General features: G+C 46.0%; 1 protein-coding gene across 4 annotated transcripts in view; it reads right to left on the bottom strand.

The window, feature by feature from the left end:
• Positions 1-21,442, bottom strand: part of CCDC18 (coiled-coil domain containing 18) — a 574,107-nt gene that overhangs the window by 73,545 nt on the left and 479,120 nt on the right. For all 4 annotated transcript variants that reach the window (XM_069232377.1, XM_069232374.1, XM_069232375.1 and 1 more), the window contains one exon: positions 12,965-13,108. In XM_069232377.1, the coding sequence (XP_069088478.1) occupies positions 12,965-13,108 (144 nt within the window). The remainder of the gene's footprint in view (positions 1-12,964; positions 13,109-21,442) is intronic.

Genomic DNA, 21,442 nt, shown 5'->3' with positions numbered 1-21,442 from the left:
GTCCCTAAGGGCTGCAGCATGTGTTGTGCCACTTAAAGGACCCCTCATCAAACACATGCACACTGCCATTGCAGATTGTGTGTGTTGGTGGGGAGAAAAAAGCAAAGTCGATATGGCATTCCTCTCAGGGTGCCATGCACACAAAACACTGCCTGTGGCATAGGTAAGTCACCCCTCTAGCACGCCTTACAGCCCCAAGGCAGGATGCACTACACCACAGGTGAGGGCATAGCTGCACGAGCAATATGCCCCTACAGTGTCTAAGTCCATTCTTAGACATTGTAAGTGGCAGTGTTGCCATATTAAATACATGGCTGAGAGTTTGTCATTACGAACTCCACAGCTCCATGATGGCTTCACTGAAGGCTGAGAAGTTTGGTATCAAACTTCTCAGCACAATAAACCCACACTGATGCCAGTGTGGATTTATTCTAAAAAGCACACTTTACCCAATCATCTAGTGTAGGACTGGCTGGAGTGTGCCAGCCTGCCACTAGCAGACAAGTTTCTGACCGGATGGGATAAGGGCCTTTGTGCTCTCCAAGGCCAGAAACAAAGCCTGCTCTGGGTGGAGGAGCTTCCCTTCCCTCCAGCAGGAACCGTAACACCTAGTGGTGAGCCTCAAAGGCTCACGCCTTCTGTTACAGTGCCCCAGGGCACTCCAGCTAGTAGAGATGCCTGCCGCTCCCCCCGCAACAAAGCCCCACTTTTGGTGGCAGGCGTGGTGGGAAACCTAGGAAAAACAAAGAGGAGTGACCACCTCAGCTGGGACCACCCTTAAGGTGCCCAGAGCTGAAGTGACCCCCTGCAAAATCCTCATCTTAGTTTGGAGGACAGGGACCAATAGGGTTAAGTTTATGTCCCAAAGGGAGAGTACACAGGAAGGGTGTAGCCATCATCAGGGACAGTAGCCATTGGCTACTGCCCTCTGAGTCCTATAATACCTCTAAATCCAGGATTTAAAGGCTCCCCTGAACCCAGTTCGTCAGATTCCTGGCGACCTGACAAGAAAGAAGGACTGCTAAGCTGAAACCCCAGCAGAGGAGAAGGTAGACTAAAACTGACTTGGCCCTAGCCCTAACGGCCTGTCCCCTGTTTCAAAGAACCTGCACAAGAAAGCGCTGCATCCTGCTGGATCAGCGACCTCTGCTAAGCCTCCAGAGGATTACCTGCATCACAAAGGACCAACAGCTCATATGGACAGAGGCCCTGTCCAAGTAAAAACGACAACTAAGGACTACAGAGCCTCCCAGATCCAGGACCCCTGACCACTCTGCACCCGACGCCCACAGCCGGTGTCCAGGTGGACCAACCGGCTCTAGAGAATCCCCAGGCGATTCCGAACAAGTTCCCATTCTGGGTTGCCTTCTCCTGCCCTCCAAAACAACGCCTGCAATGTGAATCCAGATGACGCCCCCTAACCTTGAAAGCTCCAGATGAAGATATCTGACGCCTAAAGGTACACTGCACCTGCACTGCACTGTCTTGAAGAAACCGACCTCCGGTGCAGCAACATTCAGCAGGTGGCCCTCCTATTTGTCCAGCCTGTGGTTTTCCTGAACTGACCTCCCAAACCCAGCCTGCAGCATCAAAGTCATCCCCGGGGTCCCCTCATAGGAAAGCATTGGGAGCCCGACGCTCTGTTTGCACCCTGCACCCAGCCACCCATGTGCCGCTGAGGGTATGAGTTTGGTGCCTACTTATGCACCCCAGCCGGTGCTCCTCTAAACCCCCCAGGTCTCCCTCTGAAGACATGGGTACTTACCTGCCGACAGATCTGAAACCGAGTGCCCCCAGTCTCCATAGCAGCTCATATTAAATTTGCCTCAACTTTGACTTCTGCACCTGGCCTGCCCCGTGTTGCTGGTGGTGGGCGTTTGGGGTTAACTTGAACTCCAACCTGTGGACTTCCAAACCCTTGGAAACCGGAACTGTAAGTGTTGTACTTACCTGCAAAACATACTAACTTTTCTTCCCCCCCAGGAACTGTTCTGAAAATTGCTGTCAACTTTCAAAACAGAATATTGCCATTTATTCAAAAACTGTACAACTCTTAGCAATTCCAATCAAAGTGGTATTGATACATATGTGAGATTCGTATTAATTTATGTACTTACCTGCAACTTGAATCTTGTGGTCCTAGAAATAGATTAAGAAAATATATTTTTGCTATATAAAAACCATAGGTCTGGAGTTAAGTCATTGAGTGTGTGCTTCTTCTGTTGTCTGTGTGTGTACAATAAATGCTTTGCACTACCCTCTGATAAGCCTAACTGATCGACTACACTACCACAAAAGAGAGCATTAGTATTATCGCCTTTAGCCTCTGTTAAGCCTTTGGGGAACCCATGGACTCTGTGCACACTATGGGGGTCATTCCAACTTTGGCGGGCGGCGGAGGCCGCCCGCCAAAGTTCCCCCGTCGAAAGACCGCTCCGCGGTGTCATTTCGACTTTCCCGCTGGGCCGGCGGGCGACCGCCAAAAGGGCGCCCGCCGGCCCAGCGGGAAAGACCCTGCAACAAGGAAGCCGGCTCCGAATGGAGCCGGCGGAGTTGCAGGGGTGCGACAGGTGCAGTGGCACCCGTCGCGATGGGCGACCGCCAAAAGGGCGCCCGCCGGCCCAGCGGGAAAGACCCTGCAACAAGGAAGCCGGCTCCGAATGGAGCCGGCGGAGCTGCAGGGGTGCGACAGGTGCAGTGGCACCCGTCGCGATTTTCACTGTCTGCAAAGCAGACAGTGAAAATCTTTATGGGGCCCTGTTAGGGGGCCCCTGCACTGCCCATGCCAGGGGCCCCACGACACCCAGTGAAAACCGCCAGAAACAGGCTGGCGGGAAGGGGGTCGGAATCCCCATGGCGGCGCTGCAAGAAGCGCCGCCATGGAGGATTCCCTGGGTCAGGGGAAAACTGGCGGGAAACTGCCGGTTTCCCTTTTCTGACCGCGGCGGTCAGAATGGCCCTGGAAGCACCGCCAGCCTGTTGGCGGTGCTTCCGTTGCCCTCCACCCTGGCGGTCAGAGACCACCAGGGTTGGAATGAGGGCCTATATCTCTTTTTGATATAGTATATACAGAGCCAGCTTCCTACACCTATAGGCCAAACTTTGTAGCTTAATTAATTTTTGGAGGTCCAATCAACAAAGAATGGCTCCCAAATATGGATGTAAATGAGTTTGCCTGACATGATCTGCCTTCAATTTTGCATGGTGTCCTACCTGAAATGGGCCATCACTGTGCTAGTACAAGAGTTATTGCTTTCCCAGATGAAAGGAAGTGGGGGCTTCCTTCTGTTCCAACTCACAGTGGCCCTCCCTTTAAAGGGTGGGCAGGAGATGGGGTGCAGGGGTGTTGCAGAGAACAAAATAGGGACTGAACGGTTGCTAATAAAAAGAGAAAGCTGCATGTGTAAGATTAAGGGAGTGCAGGATGCACAACTTTGGCTCTCCCAACCCAATTCTGTAAACATTTCTCTATGTTGCATTGGGGAAAAAGGTGGTGTAGCTCTGCTTGAGGAAAACCTCAAATTGATATCTCACATACATAAAATCCCCACCTCTGGGAGGAACACTTTCATTTATAAAAGTATCAGTCAGGGACCCCAGTCTGGTTTGATAGAAGGCTTAGATCAATGAAACATTTACTCCATGAAGGAGCTGGTAAGAACAGTTCCTATCCTGCCTAGACTGAAGCAGCTTCCACAATTGGGGAAAACTGTTTCCTGGAGTACTATCAGGGACAAGACAGTATCTGTCTGGCACTGGAGCTCCACGTGCTGAACGGTCAGGTAGCTAGGGAGCCTAGAATCAAGAGATCTGCAGAGGACAGCCATTTGTGACTGAGAGCCTGCCTGCTCGAAATCAGTGCTGCACTACACACAGGAGAAATGGGAAACTCAGTCAAATGGTTTCCATGTTAGAAAACCGAATTCTAGAAAACTCTGATGGATGCATGGTGAATATTGTTCAGTACCAATCACTGGCAAAAATGTACCATCCAAAAATGTGCAGGTCATTGGAAAGTTTGGGTGAAGTGAAGGCATCTGTCTGGAAAGTAGTAATCAACTCGGCCTTCAGCAGAACTTTCTACCACTCATGAGATTTTTCTTTCTATGCAAAGCCCCTACAAGCCACCTCCTGCATCTTCCCTGAGAAGCCACTCTTGAACTGTGTCTGATAGGAGAAAAGTACTGAACCTACAACCTATCAACAGCTGCCACTCAAAATGCCAGATGATGTTGCTTCCAGCATCAATGTTGGAAGGTCTCATACCAGAACTATTTTGTTACCCTTGAACCTCCTTCATGACTGACTCTAAGCATGTCTGACTACATACACCTTCAACTTCGGGTCCTGCTGATAATCCTAGGCTTCTATGAAGAGGCTAAAGTAATTCCGGTAAACAGGGCAAAATCTACTAATTCTGACTGCCCTCACACACACACTACCAAATTAATAAGGTTCCAGCTGAAAATACCAACTTTGAGAGCTGTTTTAAATACTGTTGATCCCTTCCCTTTTAGATAACTTTGGCTTCCATAAAATTCCATGTTGTTTGCTCTCATTGTCTTTTGTTGCTATAGGCGAACTCTAAGGGCCTGGTTCACAAAATGCAAAGGACAAAACCATTCCATTAGCAGTTGATGGCATTGGGTAATGAGGGACATCCAAAATCAAAACATCTATAGTGCATTATATGACAAGGTTAAACTGTCCACAGGAAATGAGAAATGGAGCTTGAGCAAAGGCATAGGAGTGACCACCTGAAGTGGAGGGAAATGTGCGGATGGTGATCAGGATCTCAAGAAATGCTACATTTATGTTCATCTAGTAGTACTAGCTACACCAAATGAACTTCAACCTCACTGCAATGCATAAGATGGTTGAGAATCTGGTTTCGATTCCCAAAATGACTTGAGTAGGTTTACTACTTTTCGGTTTACAAACTTCACTTTTATAGTAACTTACACTTTTGAAGAAAAACCAGCACTACACATGGAGAACCGCTGCTATTGCAACGAACCTCCCATAGAAAGGAAAGTAGGTAAGGACTTAAAATAAAACACCATAACAAATAATGAAAAATTAAATTATTTCAAATAGTTGACAATATAAAAATAAATGAATGTTAAAAATATATTTAAAAAGTACATATGTTTTTATAAAATAGATTAAAATTAAATAATATATATGTACTATTTTTAATTATAATGTGCCCAGGCCTCACTGAGCAGTGACCTTTCCAGAATCAAAGAGCCCTTTTGAATTGCACAGGAGAGTCTGGTTCCCCATAGCTCCAGTGTGTGCCACACCCAGCTGTCATGAATGCAGGCTATACTCAAATATTTCTGGGATGGCTTCGCCACATCCATATCTCTTTTCAGTTCCTTGGGTCTCCACCATGTAACCCAGTGGCCTCCATGTATGGCACTACATGGTTTACACTCCTCACTAGTACAAAAATTGTATTCTGTCACTGCTACACTTGTGTTTCTCACCTCTTGATAACAGCAGTATTTCTTTACTGCTAAAGAGCAGAGCTTTTTTGAGTGTCTTCTGGTCTAACAAGTGCACAATCTATGAGACAGGACTTGGTCATGGTGCACAACCATAATCTGTGCTCGCCCACACCAAAAATCATGAATCACGGATCAGAATATCAATGCAGCTGGGGCCCTCCAGCCCGGGGTCCACATTTGTCACCATACATCGGACCTTTTGATGCCAACTAATTCATTTCTGTGTAGAAAACATAGAGGAGATAAAGAATTGAATGTGACGAACAGATTAATGTTTTTTTGTTTTAAATATGTATTTTCCAGATTTAATATACAAAAACTCTATATCATACACAGCGAGCTACATTATCTTCAGCAACAATAACAATGACATTGTTCCTCCCCTCAGATTCCAATGCATTTTAACCATAAGGAAAAAACCTCTTGGACAACACATACTATCTCATTCAGTTTTTAACAGTGGAGAAACCACCTAGGTGTATCTTCAGATCACTTTTCAAGTATGTAGTTTTTAGTCTGTCTCCGAGGCTTCTGTTCTCAAAAGGGTCTACATTATTTCTGGCCCCATCTGAATATCTTCCTGCATTTTATCATCCCTTCTAGTTCTCATGATAGTGACCTCTTGTGCTTGTGGGCCCTCTAGCACATCCCTGACCAAGCGTCAACAGTGGGAACTCCTGTGCCGATCCAGCTAATGGCCAAATGTCTATTAGCTGGTAATAATGCCATCTGTAAAAATTGATATTGCATCTTTTTCTTTTTTTGGGTCTACCAATAATTCTGAGTCGACATTGCTTGGGAGAAAAAACAGCCGGATTCCTGCTGTCATCTGCAGGTACTCTGTGACCCCTGCTTGAAACTGTGGACCCTGCACCAGCTCTTGGCCAGTTTCAGAAAAGCTGCCCCATCTGCTCATCACCCGGGGCACTGTGCTGCCCTTCTTAGGTAGATTATGCTTAAAGTAATGGGAGGGTGGATGGGGTCATGTATGTATGCTGTCAATAATTGAAGTGTATCAATTTTAATCTAGCATTTATCGAGATCGTTTTGACCAACGGAGGAGCAGTCGTCCAATCTCTTTCTATGACGTCATCAGTAATATTGATCTCCCAAGCATGCCTGGCCCAAGACACATGCCTGGGCCGTCTGCATTCAATGTCGGATACATGCGAGTCACCAGATGCTCACAAAGAATTAACATGACCTTAAGTGTGCCAGTCATTGCTGGCACGTTAGGGGAATCCCTCCATATATCCATTGCCATAATATTCTGCTGTAAGCATTATAAGAAATTACCTGGTCCCACCCCTAATGTCTCCCTGCCCTCCTGAAAAGGAAAAAAAATCTCACCAGGGTACAAGCCCCCCCCAAAAACATTACAACTATTCTCTCGCTAATGAACTACTGACACATCATTGCCAATACATCAGAAGAGCTTAAGATCCCACATCCAAAGAAGCCTGGTAGTCATTTTAGTTCCCCAGAGTCTCTCTTCCCCTATAACCATGGTGTTTGTTTGATTATATATGGGGATTTAGTGTATGTATGTGGAACTCTTCCTCCCTTCAAGAGCACTCAATCAGTAAGTTGTTCCCATAGGTCCATCTTAGAAGCCTCTTTTCCCAGGTTGTCGTCTTCCAATGCCCATTTTGCAGCATGCTGAATATGTGTTGCATCAAAACGTAGATCCAAGTCAGGAAACTGAGACCACAACCCTCCTGATGTAGTTTCAAAACGCCCATAGCCACCCTGCTCTTTTTTCCTCCCCACACGAAGGACACCAGCATGGCATTCCGTTTCTTTAAAAAATGTCAGTTTTCAGAGGGCACAGCACATTCTGTAGATTATAGGGGCATCTGGCGGCAGGACCATCTTTCCAACTGAATAGAGCGACGATTGAGTCTACTTTCAGACATAAAATAACCCATCATGCATCCCAAAGGGAGCATTGTAGGAAGGCATACACCAAATAGCCAACTGCATGAGGTGAGACTTTTCTGGTGGGGCCTAAGCCTACTCTACATATGTTTTAAAGAATTGGTTACAACATGTGCTGCTATTAGCTGTGCTGTCTAACCAGACCTATAAACAGAACTTTGGGATGAGTACAGTTTCCAAAGGCCACTTCTTATGATGTAACACAGAAGCAAAATGTCAGAAGGTGACCAATGAAACCTGTCTATGTCTCCAAACTGTTCAGGTAAATGGCAAAATTAGCAGTCTGGAGATAGCAATCACAAGGAATAGGACATAGCTGACTTTGAAGCCTCTCCAACACTAAATCCACTTTTTCTCGAAAAAGCCTGGACCCATCAAATAATAAATGCCTGCATGGCCACAAATCCCTGGTGCGCAACCATGCATGCCATCAGATCACCACACTGGTACCAACAGCGTGACTCACACAGTATATCATCTTCAGACCAGCTCTCAATATGAAAAGAAGAACATATGCACAGGCTCCAAGGGAGCACATATGAGGAAAGTGAAAAGACCAATTTACGGTTCCATTGGGGCATCACAAACAATTTGGGTAGGAATGTATATGTCAAACCTCTAATAAACCTCATCACAAATGGTAATTTAAACAATGATAGTTAGTCCAGCAAACATAGAATGGCCAGATAAATAATTTTTTACAGTGTCCACTGCAAGGCCTTCCTGGAATAAAAAAAACAAAACAAACAAAAGGATGCCTAACAGCTTTGGCTGTAAGAAGTCGGTGTCTCAAGCACTACACCCGGTTATGAATTTGTCCTAGCATGCAGCAAAGATGAATGTTATGATAGAGAGTCAAGCAGCAAAGATGACCTCTCCCACTTCAGATGGCAACTCAAATGCTATTAATTGCCACTGCTCAACCTCCACACATGGTTGTGTAAGTTGCAGAGGGTCGGGTGAGGCACCCTCCCCTGTTGCTGAGGCAGAAGGTCCTGCCCAAAGCTTGATCATAGGACAGATGTTCCTACTCTGGAGCTCCAGGTAGCCACAATCTTGTGGCCCAGTCTAGGGAATTTAGGATAACTTGGGCCTGGTTTCAGCAGTACCGTTTACTTCATTTGAGCCAGAATGCACCACTTTACGAATGCTTTTGCAGAAACTCCAACACACAAAAAATTGTTGATGGTGGCAAATAGATCTATTTAGGACTTTCCACACTGGTCAAACATGCTCTGCTCAACTTTAAAATGTATACACCACTCATGATCTGCCAGATAACATCTGCTCAGTTCATCAGCACTGTGATTTGGGGACCATGCTTGGTGAGCTGGAAGATGTACTGTCACTTTACCTCCAGATCGCACAAAGCCTCTTCGCACAGAACCTAGGACTCCACTCAGTTGTGCTTGTTACAGTGCCACATGGTAAGATTGTTGTTTGTGAGAACCTGAACCTATCTCCACTTGGCTAATGACAAGAAAGCGTCCAGGGCCCAACAGTTCACCTGTAGCCTCACTAGTCTGGTGTGGAGCTAGCTATCCACTGACAACCAGAGGCCTCTGACCTTCACCTGCTCCAGATGACTCTCATTCCCAACCCAATATCCCTGGTGGATCTATCGCAGGTCAAACTGACCAGCAAGCCACCACTGCAGATCTTGGGACATCTACTTTGAGACCTGGATGGTGTTGAAAAGTCAGCCTTGATGCTAGGCCCATTGGGATTTCAGGTTCTACTGCAGGGTCTGCATGTGCCACCTTGCATTGTTGACAAGTAGAATGCATGAGGCCAAGTGGCCAAGAAGCCTTAAAGCGACCCTCACTGGGATCCAAGGTCGAGCCAAAAATAGCAGAATTCTAAGCTGAATGCTTACGGACTTCTCTGCAGTATTGGAAAAGCCTTGAACCTCACCATATCCATGATCAACCTAATGAATGGAAGCCTCAGTGATGGACTCAAGTGGGACTTAGGCTTGGTTATGCTAAACCTAAACAATGCTAGGAGATCCGTCAACACCCAGAGGTGGTGCATGAATGATTGCGGCAATCCTGCATTAAACCGCCATGTATCAAGTTACCAGAATACAAGAACTAACATCTGAAGACCGACAACAACCACCACCATCACATTTGTGAACATCCAAGTGACAGGGCAGAGGCTTAAGGATTGCAAGCAAAGTGAAAGTGTTCCGGACCTACCTTGAACCAAAGGTAATGCCTGTGGGGACTGTAGGATGGTTATATTAAAATACATGTCCAAGGACATCCATTCTCCCATGTCCAAACCAGACAGGATATGAGCCTATGTGAGCATCTTCAGTTTGTTCTTTGCGGGAAGCCATTCAGGGATTGAAGGTCCAGGCATGGCCTGAGTTCTCCATCTTTTTTTCAGAACAAATCCTACCTTTCTCAGAACTCAGTACCTGTTCAATTACACCTCTGAAGAGTAAAAGCATACCTCTTGCAACAGGATGGACAGATGCTCCTGAAAATGTTTTCCTGTGCAGGAGGAATGCTGAGTGAGGACGAGGAAAGGTAGGGCAGAGCCTTTTTGAACAATTTGCAAGACCCATCTGTCAGTCATGATGGATTACTAAACTGGGAGAAAGTGACATATCCTGGCCCCACCAGTCGGACGGGAGCAAGTGAGGACAAACTAAAGCAGCTTGTTGGTGCTGTAGCAGGAGAACTGAAAGACTAGCGCCCCTGCTGGCCTGTGCTATGTCTGCTGGTGCCACATCTGCAACCCTGAAGGAACTGGCAATCTGTTGCATTGCTGGGTGCAATGGCTGTCTCCGCCGATAGGCTAACCTCCTGGAGGAACTGTTATATTTGCAGAACTGATGTGGAAATTGCTTTGCAGGGATCACAAAGGAACGCACTGTGGCTCTACTACCCTAAAAGTGTTGCAGGGCGGAGTTCGCCTTCTCACCAAAGAGGCAAGACTCATCAAAGGGCATATCCATCAGCGATTTCTGCACATCACCAAAAAATCTGGTTGACTGCATCCAGATGTGTCTGCATAGCATGACACTGATGCCAACTGCCCCGCGAATGCACTTAGTAGTATCCAAGCCTGCGTAGATGACATATTTTGCCACATTCAGCCCATCTTGGATCGTTTGAGCCAAGGAAGTCCTAAGGTCTTCCAGGACACTGGCAAGAATCTCGTTAGCCATGTCTCATAGGCCATGTGCATAACAGATTGCATTTATGGACCTCAGTTCACCTTACTGGTCAAAGCCTCTATAATGAGACTTTCTGGAGTTGTATGCTTAGTGAAAAAAAATCTATATCACCGGGCTCAGATCTATGTCGTCTGGCCACCTGCTGGCTTGCGGTCAGATTATTCTTACATGGTTTCCACCAAGGGCTCCAAAGTCAGCAGACCCAGGCTGTAAAATCTCTCTGCCAAAACACCTGACTTAGTCTCAAAGGAGGGCAGCTGTAATTCCAGGACCACAGATGCCCTAAGAACCACCAATGGAAATGAGGCACTTTCATTCTTTGGTGGCCCATGTGGCGAGCCAGAGGTGTCAAGCTCACTAGTGGTTCATCAGTCAAGGTTTGAGGAATCATCAGTATAATGATGGGGGAACCAGACATCTCCTCTAAGCATCAACATCATCAGTATCCTGGCAGGCTCTCTGTTCTAACAAAGGATAAAAATGACAGCCAAAGCAAATGCTCCCTGTGATAGTTAAATCATGGTAGAGGCACCAGATTAGAGTCAAGCTGCATGGTAAATGGAACTCAGTTGACATGTTTGTTTTAGACTCGGTAGTGGGGAACTGTAATTCTAGTGTTTCACTTGCCTTCCACAACACACTCCAAGCAAAATGCTTTCCTCAGTTGGTGGCCTAAGTGGATAGTCCAGCTCTGTCTCAGGACATCTGTCATGCAATCTGACATGTGCAACTCTAAATACGATGAATCACCAGTATAATGAGGAGGAAGCAACCTGTCCCCCTCCTCATCATCGTGCCTTTGGGAGCCTCTTGCACTGGGTTTGAATCAGATAAAGACTGAATCCTCTGCTGGCACTGGCACTGAGGCAGAGGCCTTGAATTTTAATCTGGTTATGACAGACACATCACAATTTCGTAATGTTATAGTATGACATAGGCTTGGAGTGGGCAGAAATTGGTTCAGGGTTGGAAATCAGCATCCAGATCGGGTCATTGATGGGTACTGGAACTGCCGGTGTTAGTACGGACAGAACCAGGTGGGCCATGGCACCAAGGCAGAAGTCAGTAATGGGGTCAGTACAGCCCCAGTAATGGGTCCATAGCAGGCTAATGACATCAGAGGTGGACCCACTGGTGGGCTGAAGGTGCCAGGGGGGAGTCCAAATCACACCAAAAATTTGCAGCACAGCCTCTCTGAAGTGCACTATTTTCTGTGGGATCGATAACGGTCTGGGTAACTCAGAGTGCACGGGGTTCAACTGTGGAACTAGTTCAGGTTCATGAGACATCTATGGAGTGCAATCATCTTTATACCATCTGACCTTCTTGCTAAACTTTGAGTGGTGGGATGGGATCGAGTCCTGCTTATTTTTTTAAAGCTTTTGACTAGTCTGACTTCGACTTACCACAAGACTATGATCGGAAAGTGGACATTTTGCAGGAGCGGCGTCTTGGCTGCAACTGAGGTCAGCCCTACGACTTGATCACAAGTGGGTCCTACGAGTTGATCATGACAACTTATGACCTGCAGCATTATGTTTTGCTTCCCGGTCCTGAATTGCCTTCGGGTGCACAAGGGCACACTTGTTGCGTGCCTTAGAATCATGTTTGGAGCCCAAGCACCAATCAAAACATGTGAGCGCCCAAGACTGACATCCGCTTCCTGTAGTATCCGTACAACTTGCCATTTTTGGTGGGGACATTGGTCCCTATCATACTGTGAAAAGATTTTATGAGTCATTGGAAGCCCAGATCTGGGTCAAGGCTGTGGGGGAAAAAAAAGAACTAACATCAGCGTTGAGTTACATGGCCCCAACTACCGACATGCACGAGTGTTGCTGGAAGAATTCTTCATATCCAGTCTGGCGCCCAAGGTTCTTCTATAGATGAGGAATCTGCAATTATTAAAACTTGTATTACTGCTCCTTTCAAAAATTTTACTGCAGTGTCGAGGGAACTCAGGTCGCTTTAAAATGAAACTACTCACCAATAATGATAACTAGATGGAATTTTCTGCTAATTAACTTACAAAAGTGCATGGCATTTTTAAATAGGCAATTCTATTACACATAATGTGAGCAAATCTATTATAATTTAAAAATATATACAGATCATAGATTGCAGCACATTTCTATGCTTTAATAACATGTAAATATACAACACAGGTAAGCTTCTATCAATCAAAGGCTTTTAGACTATCACCATGTTCGGATAAAACACAAGGGAAAAACAGTGTTTTGAAGGCTGTCTTTGTATTTTATTTCACAACATCGCGAATATGTCTGCTTATGACTCCCAAAAAATGCAGTGCAAGAAAACCTACTGTTTCAAGATCATCTATTTTTCGTTGTTTTCTTTCAAGTTCCTTCTTTTGCTGATTCAACTGTTGTTCTTTCTGAAGTACTTCAAAGTCTTTTTCATGCAGCTGATCTGTTGTATGTTGCAATTTTTCATCTAAATGAGCAATCTATACAAAACACAGAAAGAAGAGGTAAGAATACATTGATATCTAGAACTTAACTCATAGGTAATAAGACATGACTGATGTTACACTGCAGGACACATAGCCTATTAAGTCACATATATCTTTGGGTCTTGTCTGTGCCTCCACTGTTTGATGAGAATGAAGTGCTTAGATGAACAAGCTACTTACCTTTGGTAACACTTTTTCTGGGGAAGACTCTCTAACCACAGATTCTGCACTTTAGAACATTCTCCAGGTGTCAGACCAGGACCAAACCATCTTGAGCAGTACCTTTGTGCACTAGTAGGTGGTGTCGTTCAGCTCTGCGTGGTCTGCTTTGGAACTGGTGTCACTGGGCCTATACAAGTGCCACCACTGCATGCTGACATCAGTTTCTTTTGTGACTAGTTCCGCCCCAAAAAAGAAGAGGCATGCAAAAACCAATGTTATAGTTTTGACCAGTGTGCAGTGTCTACAGGATCTTTTTGGGTAAAGAGCCCGGTTTGCAGAGCAGGGAGAGTTGGTAAGGATTCTGCAGTAAGTCTCTACCAGAAAAAGCGTTACATCAGGTAAGCAACAGGTTCTTCTGATAGATACTTCTAAGTGCAGATTTCTCACCTTAAAATAGATACTAAAGAAATAACTATTTGGAGGTGGGACTGCGCACTGGCTAAGACCAAATAGTCCTGGAGAACCTAACAGGTGAAACGCCTGTCACAAAGGACCTGACCATCCAAGCAGCAGTGCTTCATGAACATATGGAGAGATATCCACGTGGCAGCTTAGTAGATGTCTAGGGCAGGTAGCCCCCTGTGCAGTAGTGGTGGCTTTGTCACTGGAAGTGTAAGCCCGCAAGTTCCCGAGGTTGCTTCTTTGCCAGCGTCTAGTAGATTTTTATACAGAAGACTCTCCATCTGGAGATGGTTCTTTTCTTCGCTCTGGTAAATCTTTAGTACATTCACTGTAAAAAGACAGAGCTCTTTTAGGGTCCAAACTATGGAGTCCTTCTTCCTTGGATGGATGAGGCAGAGCATAGAATACAAGCAGAGTAATGCTTGGCCAATGTGAAAAGAGGTGACCACCATCGGAAGAAAAGTGTCACGCGTCCGGAGGACTAGTTTGCCAGGGAAAAAGTTGGTGCATGGTGGTTGGACTGACAGACCCTGAAGCTCACTTAATCCTCCTGGCTAATGTAATGGCCAGTAGGAACACTACGAGGGAGAACATATGAGAAAACTAAGGATCAACTTAAGGTTCAACTAGGGCATAACAAAAGTAGGAGGCTGGAACAAATGTTCTAAAACCTTCAAAAACAGAGTCACAACAGGTGACTTGAACAGTAAGGGTTGATCCAGCAGATGTAAAAAGGCCGTAAAGGCCGACAAATAAACTTTAACAGTGCCCAGAACAAAGCCTTGTTGGGCTAAAGAAAGAACAAATAACAAAACCTCCACAAGAGGTGCAGAAAGGGAGTCCACATGGCATAAGAAACACCAAGCCACAAACTTCTCACAACAGGTGTAGGCAGTTTTAGTGGAAGGACCCCTGGCTGCCATGAGGACACCACAAACTTCAGGAGGGAGATCGAAAACCTTCAACTGTTGCCGCTCAATCTCATAGATGAAGGTGGAGTGTGAGCAGGTTTGGCTGTAGTACCCTGCCCTGCTGCTGGGAAAGGAGATCCTCCCTAAGAGGCAGCCTGTCAGGAAGATAGATGCGCATGCTGACAAGTTCTATATACATGGGCCCGGTAAGACCTAATCTTCTTGACAACCCTGGACATGAATGCTATCAGCAGAAAGGCGTACATATGTCCAGAGTTCCCTTCGAAGCAAAATGAGTCTCCAAGCGAGAGATGCTTTTGAAACTCCAAAATGCAGAAGCGTGTACACTGCGCATTCTGGAGAAGTGCTGACACTGCGCATTCTCTGCAGTGGCGAACAGATTGGTCTCAAGGTTCTTTCTTTTTTGTGAGAGACCTTCCGCCATCTTCAAATGTAATGGCCACTAGTGATCCACAAGGAACTGACAGCTGTGTTTGTCCGCCCTTGCATTCAAGGAGCCTTCCAGGTGCTGTACCACCAGGGAAATGTTCTGGTGTTACAACCAAGTTATGTTGACAATCTTTTTGTTTATACTTAGAAGACTGAGAAAGGTTCTGTGATGGAGTACTGTTTCTGAATTAATACTGCTGGATACTGTTAAACGCAGCAATAAGAATACTTCCTGGCTGACATATTAGTTTATAATAATAGTCTTGTGGGTGTATGTTGATAGCTGTATGCATGCAGAATTGTGTGTGTTTGGGTGTCTGATGCTCATTGTGTCAATGTGTGATTGTACCTGTGTAAACTCTTAATACTTGAGTAAGCTTGCTATGTGATGTTTTTGAGTCAATTGTTTAATGTGTGTAGATATGTAAAAGTATGCATGCTTGTGTGACTATGTTCTAGCAAGTCACACTATATGCTTTGGTATATGGTAGCTGTGTGGGGTATATGCTGGTCACGGCGGCATTTAATGGTGGGTGTGTTGCTGTACTATGCTTGTGAGCATGTAGTTGTGACTGTGCTTGGATGTAGGAAGGTAGTGTGTTGGCGTATAATAGTGTGTGCAGTTATAGGTTACTGGCTGCTTGGCCATGTAATGTTGGTGATACAGATGTATGGATGAGGGCATATTAATGTGGCTATGTGGTTGTTTGAAGAGTGTGTAGTTGTAAGCTGGTGTATGTATGCACATCTAACATATAAAGTTGGGTTGTATGACTTGATATTTTGTCATAATGTTGGGTAGATCAAGGTATAAATGAAAATGGGCTGACTGTGTGCAGGAATGTATGATGGCAGCAGTGTTGGTACATGATGTACTTAATGAACAAGTTACTTACCTTCAGTTACAACTTATCTGGTAGAGACTACCTAGCTGTAGATTCCTTACCTTTGAATTTCCCCCAGGCATCGAACTGGATCCAGATATTTTTCTTGAGCAGTACCCCTGCATTCCGGCGCTGATTGGCTCCATGTGCCGTCATCCACGTGGAAAGTGAAGTACGCAGTGCCTATATGGGTGCCACCCCAGCACGCTGATGTCTGTTTCTTTTTGCGACTTTCCACGCCAAGAGCAGGGAGCCATGAAGAACACTGACCACAGGTGTGGAACACTAGGGCCCTCAAAGGGGAACAACCCTGACCCTAGAATCTGCTCGCAGAACAGGGAGGATGAGTGGGCTGGTAAGGAATCTGCCGCTAGATAGAGTCTCTGCCAGATAAGGTGATATCAAAGGTAAGTACCTCGTTCATCTGATAGAGACTTCTAGCCACAGATTCCTTACCTTTGACTAGATACCCAAGCAATACCTCCCCGTAGGTGGGTCTGTCATACAGATTTTAGACCACAAAGTCCTGCAGGACAGAATGGGCTAACTGCCTAACCCTACGGACCCGATTGTCCAGGCAGTATGCTTGGTGAATGTGTGCAATAAGGCCCACTTTGGTGCCTTAAAGATGACCAGGACTGGAACTCTACATGCCAATGTAGTGGTAGCAGCTTTTGGTCTGGTGGAACGAGCACGCAAACCCTCAGGGGGTTGTTTTTTGGCCAGTGTGTAGCAGATATTAATGCAGAGCCCAATCCAGGGGGAGATGGTCCGTTTCTGCACAGTTTTTCCCTTCTTCACTCTGACATATCCCATGAAGAGTTGGTCATCCACGCAGAACTCTCTAGGGCAGCCAAGATTGAACGACAAAGCTCTTTTTGGGTATAGATAGAGACGTTGCTCCTCTTCCTTCGAGGGTTGTGGCAGAGCGTAAAAAGTAGGCAAACTGGTGGAATGGCCCACATGAAATGGGGTGGTGACTTTCGGCAGAAAAGGGGCCCCAGTATGCATAATCAGCCTGTCTGGGTAAATGCTCAAATAGGGAGGTTTTGATGAAAAGGCCTGAAGCTCACTGACTCTCCAGGCAGATGTTATTGCATCAAGGAAGGCCGTCTTGATGGTAAAAAAATACCTGATGGGACAATTTTGTAGAGGCACAAAAGGAGCGCACATGAGAAAAGTGAGCACATAATTAAGGTTCCACTGAGGCAGAGTGAAGGTAGAAACATGCTGCAACCCTTTCAAGAATCCGTTATCTACAGGGGATTTCAAAAGGGATGGCCGATCAGGCAGCAGCAGGAAGGCTGAAATGGCAGAAAGATAACCCTTGAGAGTTCCCAGAGCAGTGCCCTGCTGTGCAAAAAAGAAAATACAGAAAAGGTTCTGAGAGAGGTGAGCTGGGGGGTGGGAGGGATGTCAATCTGTTTCTCTGCACACCATGCCAAAAACATGCTCCAATGGAAGGTGCGTACAGTCTTGGTAAAGGGACACCTGGCTGCCAAGTTAACATTGCAGACTTCTGGCGGAAGGTCGAAAGCTGCCTAATGTCACTTCTCAGTCCCTACACATGAAGGCGAAACGTTGATAGTTTCGGGTGGAGAACCCTCCCCTACTGCTGAGACAGAAGGTCCTCTCAAAGGGACAGCCCAACCGGAGGACCAATTGCCAAGCTCAACAACTGGGGATACCAAACTCTCCAAGCTCAGTCCGGAGCCACAAGGATGACCTCGGCCCGGTCATTCCTGATCTTCGTAAGAACTCTTGGCAGGAGTGATTTGGGCGGAAAGGTGTACAGGAGACCTGACCACCCTTGACATGAAACGTGCCTGAGCAAGAGCCGACATGGAAACTCCAGCATGCAGAACTGATGACACTGTGTGTTCTCAGCGGTAGCAAACAGACCTAAACAAGGCTCCGGCCACTTCTTAGAGTCCTTGTACCACCTCTGGATGAAGGCACCATTTAGGATCTGCAGGCAGAGTTAGTCTGCTCTGGCGTTCAGAGAGCCCGCCAGGTGTTAAACTACCTGGGATATGTCCTGATGTTCCAGCCTGGTCCAGCAATACAGAGCCTCTTGACAAAAGGTCCATAACCCCACCCAGTTCTATTTGTTACAGTACCATATGGCGGTGGTGTTGTCTGTGAACACAGGCATTAGCCTTCCAATGATGGAGGGTAGAAAGGCTTTTAATGCAGCCAGATCGCCCGCAGCTCTGGTAGGTTGATGTGGAGTCTGGATTCCACCAGAGACCAAAGGCCTCTGAACTCCACCTCTCCTAGATGGCTGCCCCATCCCAGAAGTGATGCGTCTGTTACCACTGCCAGATCTGGTAGGGGAAGGGAGAGGGGTCTGCCGCTGACCCAATTGTGGTTCATTAACCACCACTGCAGATCTTTTGCAGTTCCTTCCGAGATCTGGACCATGTCGGAGAGATTCCTTTGGTGCTGCCCTCACTGGAACTGCAAGTCCCAATGAAGAGGCCACATATGCCAGTAGGCATGCGTCATAAGCAGAATGCCGAAGGTCATGAGACCCAGCAACCTCAGAGTCAGTCTCATCGAAATCCAAGACTGAGGCTGAAATATCGGCATCATAACACAAATGTCCTGAATTCACTGTTCTGGAGCATAAGCCCGAAACTGCACCGTGTCCAGAGCAGCTCGGATGAAAGGGATCATCTGAGAGAGAGTCAGGTGTGACTTTGGCATGTTTATAGTGAACCCCAGCAAATGCAGAATGCCCATCGTATTCTGGAGGTGGGAGACAACTGCTTGGGGCAAGCTTGCTTTCAACAGCCAGCCATCGAGAAACGGGAAGACCTGAACCCTTCAGCTCAGCTAAAACCATCACCTTGGTGAACACCCTAGGGGCGCTGGCAATACCAAAGCGAAACACAGTAAACTGAAAGTTCTCGTAGCCTACCTTGAGCCATAGGTGATGCCTTTGGGCAGGCAGGACAGGAATGTGGAATTAAGCGTCCTGCATGTCCAACGCTACTACCCAGTCTCTTAGGGCCAGGGCAGACAGGACTTGAGCAAGCACTAGCATTTTGAATTCCTCCTTCTTAAGGAAGAAGTTGAGAGGTTGCAGGTCTAGGATAGGATGAAGGCCTCTGTTCTTCTCGGACACCAGAAAGTAGCGTGAGTATCAACTACAACCTTCTTCTGGCATCAGCAGCCTCTCTATGGCTCCCCTGGCAAAGAGAGCTGTCACTTCTTGGCAGAGAAAGGATAGGTGGCCCTTTGTCAGCTTTTCGCAAGTGGGAGGCATGCCTGGAGGAGAGATCACCAAGGGGAGGAAGTAACCCCTTCAGACGATTTGAAGAACCCACTGGTATGATGTTACATATCAAAAGTGGGGCAGGTGATGGTCTATCCGTCCTCCTACTGGGTGCCTGTGGTGGAATAAGCGCAAACTAAAAGGGTTTGTAGGCTGCAGGGTTTGTGGTGAGTTGGCCTGATCTCTGGCTGCCCAATCCACAAGGTCTGTGGGTAATGCATCCTAAGCCATGCAAAGGTTAGGAAGGTTGAGAGTTGTGGTGGCTGGGTGGGTAAAGACGCGGCTGGATGCCCCTCCTGTGGCCACGAAAGGCAGACTGGGATTGGTGATGGGCCATAGATAGGCCAAAGGACCTGGCTGTAGCCCTACTATACTTGAAGCACTCCAGCGTGACTCCGAAGACATAGATGCTATTAAAAGGCATATCCATAAGTGATGCTTAGACATCCCCTGAACAGTCAGTCATCCTTATCCAGATGTGGTGCTGTAGGGCCAACAACAGCAAAACCACTGTGCTCAACAAGTCGGTAGTGTCCACATCAAATTGTGAACTTGGTTGCATTTCTCATGTCAGCAACAGCTTGGGAGAGTACAGCTCGGGCTTCCCCTGGGACCGTTATACTGTGTTAGTTTTTGTTTATGCAGTTGTGTAATTTACCAAATAGTGCTTGCTTAGATTGTGAGTTAAGTCTGATTTAGTGTGGTGGGGTGTGGGACACAAAGTGAAGGTAATATGTTACCTGGGAAATTTCCAAACATTTTAATTTTTAAAGCATAGCCACTACCAACATTGTCATCAACATTAAATCCTTTTCAACTTTAGTATTTTTAGGAAATGTATTTTTTTCAAATTAAATTTTAATTTAAAAAAACAAACAAAAAAAAAACCTCCACCGCTTCACTTGATGCCAAAAGTGCTCCAAAATTTTTCAGCCCTACCTACGACTATTTTTATTACTTGAGATGTTTTGACCGAGTCCTTGATTGTGATTATAAGTTTGTAAACTTATGCATGATCTTGTGACTGGGTTTTAGGCATGAAATGGTAGAGCACTGGTAAACATAGGTTTTGTGGATTCATGACGGTCAGTGTGTTGGCATATACTGGAGGATGCACGGCTGTATGATGCTGATATTGAGACTATGTACATATGTTTGTGGGTGTATGAACATGGATCTTTGATGGTGGTGACTGTACACTATTGGTTGTGTGGATATATAATGGCGCGTCCCTGCAGAGGTTTTATTGGAATTTTCTATTAGGAGTGGGTTACTATATGTGCCAGTGTGATTGTTGGATGGTTGTTTGTGGATATATATTGGTGGGTGTGAAGACATGTATTGCGGCATGTGCTCTTACATGATATAGGGTGGGTCTATTGCCAGTAGATGGTTGGTGGACACATTTGTATATTTTGTATATATTGTGTAAGGTATTAGCTGTGAGGATGTATATTGGATTTGTTCGTGTATGAAGTTTGCAATGTTTATTTATAGTGTTAGTTGTGTAAACAATGATGTGTGTATGAATGTTGGTATATTTGCAGTGTGGACATATGAAGAAGGGTAGTGTTGGCCTATCACATCAGTTGCATGAGCAATGGTGGATGTATTGTATGATGTTTGTGTGTTTGTACAATGTTGGGTGTACTGAGGTATGATGGCGAGCTTATTGTAAGATAGTGGCTATGTTGATTGTGTTGATGTATGATGGCGGGTGTACTGGTTTGTGATGGTGGACATGTTGGCATATGATCTTGGTTCTGTGGATGTATGGTGGAGGGTGTACTGGTGTCTGGTGGTGGTTCTGTGGGCCTATCATGTTGCTTGTGTTGATGTCAGATAGTGCTTGTGCTGGTGTATAATGCTGGCTGAATAGATGCATGATGGTAGGTGTGTTGGCCTAGGACACTGAGTCGATGTTTGACAATGGGGTTGCTGGTGTTTGAGACTGGGTGAGTTGGCCCATGATGTGGGATGTATTGATGTATAAAGGTTGATGTGTTGGCATATGATGTTTGCTGTGCAGATCTATAGAGGTGGGTGTACTGAGCTATGATGGTGGTTGTGTTGCTATATGAGGTACGTGAGTCAGTATATCATGATGGGTGTATTGGACTATGATGCTGGTGGTAAGTTAACATGGTTAGTGTGGCCCCCACTTTCCTACAGTTTGAGT

The sequence above is a fragment of the Pleurodeles waltl genome, chromosome 4_2 (assembly GCF_031143425.1).
Source record: "Pleurodeles waltl isolate 20211129_DDA chromosome 4_2, aPleWal1.hap1.20221129, whole genome shotgun sequence".
NCBI lineage: Eukaryota > Metazoa > Chordata > Amphibia > Caudata > Salamandridae > Pleurodeles > Pleurodeles waltl.
The sequence above is the reverse complement of the archived record's forward strand: the minus strand, read 5'-3'. Positions and strand labels throughout refer to the sequence as shown.